The sequence below is a fragment of the Cebus imitator genome, unplaced genomic scaffold (assembly GCF_001604975.1).
Source record: "Cebus imitator isolate Cc_AM_T3 unplaced genomic scaffold, Cebus_imitator-1.0 Scaffold13, whole genome shotgun sequence".
Classification (NCBI taxonomy): Eukaryota; Metazoa; Chordata; class Mammalia; order Primates; family Cebidae; genus Cebus; species Cebus imitator.
This window is the reverse complement of record NW_016107328.1, coordinates 10,952,184-10,958,161: the sequence shown is the minus strand read 5'-3', so window position 1 is coordinate 10,958,161 and position 5,978 is coordinate 10,952,184. Positions and strand designations below refer to the sequence as shown.

Here is a 5,978-nt window from a genome sequence, read left to right as displayed (position 1 = left end):
GGAGGCGGAGGTTGCGGTGAGCCGAGATCGCGCCATTGCACTCCAGCCTGGGTAACAAGAGCAAAACTCTGTCTCAAAAAAATAAATAAATAAAATTAAATAAAATTAAATTAAATTAAAGCCTTTCAACATGGGGGTAAGAGAGGTTGCAGCAGTTGATTTCATCAGCAGAGGCAAGAAATCAGAGTAGTTTGGACTAGGTGGTAGAGATGGAGGGTAGTAGACACTCCTGAAAGGTATTTAAGGTAGAAAAACCACAGAGCTTGTTGACTGGAGATGCATGCTTTAAGTGGGCATTCATCAAGAACCCTTTTGCCTGACTGGGCATGTCGGGAACACTGCAAGAACTGGGTTTGGCTTTAAAAGTAGAAATCAATTTGGGACCTCTGAGTCCGTGTTACTATGGGTAGAGTAGGCACTTGGGAATAATACATACTCACAGTGCTGTCTGTAGTTGTCAGTCCACAAAGACCTGAAAAATTCTGTTTCTTCATAAGCTTTACACCAAAACTCATTTGGCAGCAAAACATCTCCTGTCCTAGGGAGATTAGATAATAGGCAGTATATGTATGCATTTCATATTACTCTACAATCAGGAAAAAATTGAAGTATGTCTGGCCCCTGCGTTTTTAATAAAGGATTGGGGGCCTGAAATTCCATGTGGAAAAGTGTCATTTAGTGGTTACTATGCATCAGGCACTCATTTTTTGTTTTGTTTTGTTTTGTTTTTTTTGTTTTTTGAGATTGAGTCTCGCTCTGTCACCTAGGCTGGAGGGGAGTGGCATGATATCGGCTCACTCCAACCTCTGCTTCCTGGGTTGAAGTGATTCTCCTGCCTCAGCTTCCCGAATAGCTGAGATTACAGGCACATGCTGCCACGCCTGGCTAATTTTTTATATTTTAGTAGAGACGGGGTTTCACCATGTTGCCTACGCTGGTCTAGAACTCCTGAGCTCGAGCAATTCCCCTGTCTTGGCCTCCGAAAGTGCTAGGATTACAGGGGAAGCCACCACACCTGGCCGCATCAGGCACTCTTCTAAGATCTTTAACATATATGAACTCATTTAATCCTCAGAACAACCCTGTGAGGTGTAGGTATTATGATTATTCCCACTTTAGGGATGAAGAAATGAGTCACAAAAGGGAACTTGCCCAAGGTTACACAGCTAATGAGTGCAGCCAGGATTTGAAACTGGGCAGCCTGTCTGCAAAGTCCATGCCCATAACCACCACATTGTGTTGACACCCAGTGTGTCTGCTGTTCAGAGGAGGAATTTGGGCTGTGGACAAAATGTGAGCACTGTAGAATTATGGAGAGGGAGTCCGGTGAGCCATGAGAACTCCAACATTTACTGTTTGCATAGATGATGATGAACTGGTCCAGAAAACGGAGATAGAGCAGCCAGAAAGGTTAGGAAAACCAGAAGCGGTGTAGGCCCATGGAAGCTAGTGAAAAAGAAGACTTTAAGAAGCAGATGGGTGCCTGTAATCCCAGCACTTTGGGAGGCCAAGGTGGGCAGATCATTTGAGGTCAGGAGTTCGAGACCAGCCTGGCCTACATGATGAAACTCTGTCTCTGCTAAAAATACAAAAATTAGTCCAGCGTGGAGATGGGTGCCTGTAATCCCAGCACTTGGGGAGGCCAAGGTGGGCAGATCATTTGAGGTCAGGAGTTCGAGACCAGCCTGGCCTACATGATGAAACTCTGTCTCTGCTAAAAATACAAAAATTAGTCGGGCATAGTGGCATACACCTGTAGTCCCAGCTACTTGGGAGGCTGAGGCAGGAAAATTGCTTGAACCTGGGAGGTAGAGGTTACAGTGAGCCAAGATCTTAGCACTGCACTCCAGCCTGGGCAACAGAGTGAGACTCTGGCTCAAAAAATAAAAAAAAGATGTGTTCACTACAGATCTAACTCTGGAGAAAGAAAGAGAGAGGGAGAGAAGGAAGGAAGGGAAGTGAGGGAGGGAGGGAGATGCATTGGGTGTGGTGGCTCATGCCTGCAAGGTGGGAAGATTGCTTGAGGCCAGGAGTTCAAGACCAGCCTGGTCAACATAGGGAGACCCCATTTCTAAAAAAGAAAAAAAGAAGGGGTGGTCAACAATGTTAAGTGCTGCTGAGAGGATGAGTCTTAGCTCTGCTGATTCCTGACAGGGAAGTTTCCAGTCGCAAATACACAGAGGTCCTTAGCACTGCCTACTCTAGAGCCTTCTTAGATCTGTGAGATGTAAGTATAAATTACTGTAAGCAGTACTTCTGATGTCACCATGGGCAAAGAGTCTATGTGTGAAGGTTACATATTTGTTTACATCCTTTGCTGTTTTGGGCCATTCTGCAAAATCAAGGCTTGTCTTCCCCTCTCTTTGTGCCACCCCCAACCAGGCTCTGGCGTTACGACGTATTCTGTACACCCTGGCACAGTCCAAACTGAACTGATTCGGCACTCATCCTTCATGAATTGGATGTGGTGGCTTTTCTCCTTTTTCATCAAGACTCCTCAGCAGGGAGCCCAGACCAGCCTGTACTGTGCCTTAACAGAAGGTCTTGAGATTCTAAATGGAAGTCATTTCAGGTATGAATGTTATCTCTTTTTGAAGATGAGATTTTATTTCTCAAAGGAGATATTATTTGGATTTGTCTGGTATACCCTTTTTAAAAAGCGCATTGTCTAATATAGCTTTTGTCTTTTAACTCTAGAGTTTTTACCTTTTAATAGGGGAATTTGACTCATTTTTTTGTGATAACTGCTACCATTTTATTTTACTTATGCTTTTATATTGATAATTATGTATTCTGTTTGTTTTCTTCCTATCTTTGTTATATCAGTCCAGTTTTCTTTTTTGGATTCCTAGTTCTATTGTTTTACATTTAAAAGAATTTGAGGCGGGTTGCAGTGGCTCACACCTGTAATCCCAGCGCTTTGGGAGGCCGAGGTGGGCGTATCACCTGAGGTCAGGATTTCGAGACCAGCCTGACCAACGTGGAGAAACCCTGTCTCTACTAAAAATACAAAATTAGCCCGGTGTGGTGGCACATACCTGTAGTCCCAGCAACTTGGTAGGCTGAGGTAGGAGAATCACTTGAACCCGGGAGGCGGAGGTTGCAGTGAGCTGAGATGGTACCATTGCACTCCAGACTGGACAACAAGAGTGAAACTCCGCCTCAAAAAAAAAAAAAGAATTTGAATGTGTATTTCTCTATTGTCTTCAGGATTGAAATACTACCTATGGACTCCCTTCTTGAATAAGTGAAGGCTTTTTAAATGATGTAAATGTAGAGAACTTTGAACATAACACAGGGGTAGGTAAAATCGTGCACTGAACCTGCATATAACAGAGCCTCAGCTACCATTAACTCATGGCCGTTTCTGTCCTATCCCCATTCTCTATGCTTTTCTGTATTTTTTTTCTTCCATATTATTTCAGGCATCACGTAAGATCAAAATTTTAACATTTTTACCTCTACTTCAGGTTATTGTTAAAATTTAGGAAAGAAGCTGAAAATAGCATTAAGATTGGAAAGAAAGGGAGACAGATTATGAACGGCCTATAATGCCAGCCTTGTGGAGGAGCCCCAGAAGTTGTTTCAGTAGAAAGACATAATCTGGTCTGTGCTTTAGAAACTTTGTTTCTAGTAAGAGTGAGAGTTCCCAAAAGTTGGAATGAAAGGAATGGTAATGCAAAAGAGGCCCTGAAGCAGCAGAATTTTTATCACTGGATGGTGAGTTAAATGAGGGGATGGTAGAAGGATTTGCTAACCTGAATTTCAAGCCTGACTGAGGTTGATGATGATATTAACTAAGACAGCAGACACGGAAAAGTAGTGTGGAACTTAGGATGCTTGGATTCCAAAGCAGTGGAAATGGACTTTGGCTAGCTTAAGCAAGAAGGAAGTTTATTAAAATGTTAGTAGGGAGAGGAGGGACCCCTAGGTTGAAAGGGAAGTCTGAAGAGACAGGCTAAGAACAGAGTGGCAGTCAGGTAGCTGGGGCACTGCTACCAGGGTGAGTGAATGCCAGCTATCTTTAGTCTTTAGGTTTTGTTGCTTACCATCCACTCTCTGGGGAAGAAGCATTGGACATCCACTCTCTGGGGAGGAAGAATGAAGAAGCATTCTTCTTTCTCCCATCCCTTCATTTTCACTCTTTGATTAGAGGAAGACGGCCACTTTATTAATGTTCTCTTCAAACTATATTGAGGGGAAAAGGCAATTCTGCAGAAGGAAATCAGGTTGCTGTGGCCAAAAGAAAGTAGAATGTTCAGCCAAAGAGTAACAGTTGTTCACTGTGTAATAAACCTGGCTCTGTACATGTTGAGTATTATCTATAAGGCATGCAAGTAGAATGTATAGCAGATAGTTGGAAATGTGGTTCTGAAGTATAAGAAGATAGCTTTGTGTAGCACACTGGATTGATTTCCCAAGAGTGACTGGATTCTTCTTCCCTGGAGATTTTAAGAAAATAACAACAACAAAAACCCTTTATCTTGGTTTTGACTGAGTAATTTAAAGAAAGTCAGCTATAAATCCATAACTTACTATTGAATTGACTTTTGAAGAGCCTTTCTTGTGCTGTGGATTCTTAATTCATTTTGAAGATCCAATAGCAGCCATGTGGACCACCATCAAGAAATGAATATACAAGTCTGTTTTGATTGAAGCCTTAAGATTTTTGCACTGGCTCTTCTTTCTGCCTGCAACCACTAATCTGCTTTATGTCTCTAAGAATTTGCCAATATTGGACATTTCCTACAAATGAAATCATATGATATATGGCCTTTTGTGACTGACTTCTTTTACTTAACCTAATGTTATCAAGGTTCATCCATGCCAAAGCATGTGTCAGTACTTAATTTCTTTTGATTGCTGCATAACATTTCATTGCATAGATTTGCCACATCTTATTTATTCATTTATCAGGTGATGGGCATTTGGGTTTGCACTTTTTAGTATTTGAATAATACTGTTGTGACCATTTGTGTAGAAATTTTTGTGTGGACATTTCTCTTGGGTACATAGAAGTAGAATTTCTGGGTTATATGGTAACTGTGTTTAACTGCTGAGGAACTGCCAAATTTTTCCAAAGTGACTGCACCATTTTACATTCCCACCAGCAGTGTATGAGTGTTCTAATTACTTCATGTCCTTAACAGCACTTGTTATTGTCTCTCCTTTTGAGTTTAGCTATCCTAATGAGTATGAAGGAATATCTTGTTTTTATTTTCATTTTCCTACTAATGATGTTGAACATTTTTTCATGTGCTTTTTTGTTCACTTGTATCTTTGTTGGGGAAATGTCTATCAAGTCCTTTGCCCATTTTTAAGTTGGATAATTGTCTTTTTATTGTTGAGTTGCAAGAGTTCTTAATAGTCTGCATACAAGTTCCTTGTCAGATACATAATTTGCAAATATTCTCTCATTCTGTGGGTTGTCTTTTAACTTTCTTAATGGTGTCTTTTGAAATATGAAAGTCTTAAATTTTGATGAAGTCCAGTTTATGTTTTTTGTCACTTGTGCACTTGTATCTAAGAAATCATTGCCTTACCCAAGGTCACAAAGATGTACTACTGTCTTTAGTAAAGACGGTTTTCTGTTACTGTAACAGAATACCACAGACTGGGTAAGTTACAAAGAAATTTACTTAGCTCATGGTTCTGGAGGCTGAGAAGTCTAAGAACATGGTGCTTGGCATCTGGTTGGGGCCTTCTTGCTGTGTCATAACATGGCAGAGAGCATCACATGGTGAGAGGGCAAGCAAGAACAAGCCCACTTTCACGATAGTGACAATCTATATATGAGGGCAGAGCCTTTATTAATCAATTAATCTGTTCACAAGGGCAGAGGGATTAAGTTTCCAACATGTGGTTTTTTAAGGGATACATTCAAACCATAGCAACTACTATGTTTTCTTCTAATAGTTTTATAGTTCTAGCATTATATAGGTCTGTAATCTATTTTGAACTTTTTTTTTTTTTTTTTT

At 40.9% G+C, this 5,978-nt stretch overlaps 1 protein-coding gene across 2 annotated transcripts in view; it reads left to right on the top strand.

Moving 5' to 3' along the window:
* RDH11 (retinol dehydrogenase 11) overlaps positions 1-5,978 on the top strand; it is a 20,746-nt gene that overhangs the window by 10,260 nt on the left and 4,508 nt on the right. Inside the window, exons 6-7 of one of the 2 annotated variants that reach the window (XR_001817144.2) lie at positions 2,383-2,572; positions 3,211-3,300. Coding sequence is in view for 1 of the 2 variants with exons in the window: in XM_017500896.2 (XP_017356385.1) it covers positions 2,383-2,572 (190 nt within the window). In the remaining variant the exon portion in view is untranslated. The remainder of the gene's footprint in view (positions 1-2,382; positions 2,573-3,210; positions 3,301-5,978) is intronic. The other variant, XM_017500896.2, reaches the window with a different exon arrangement.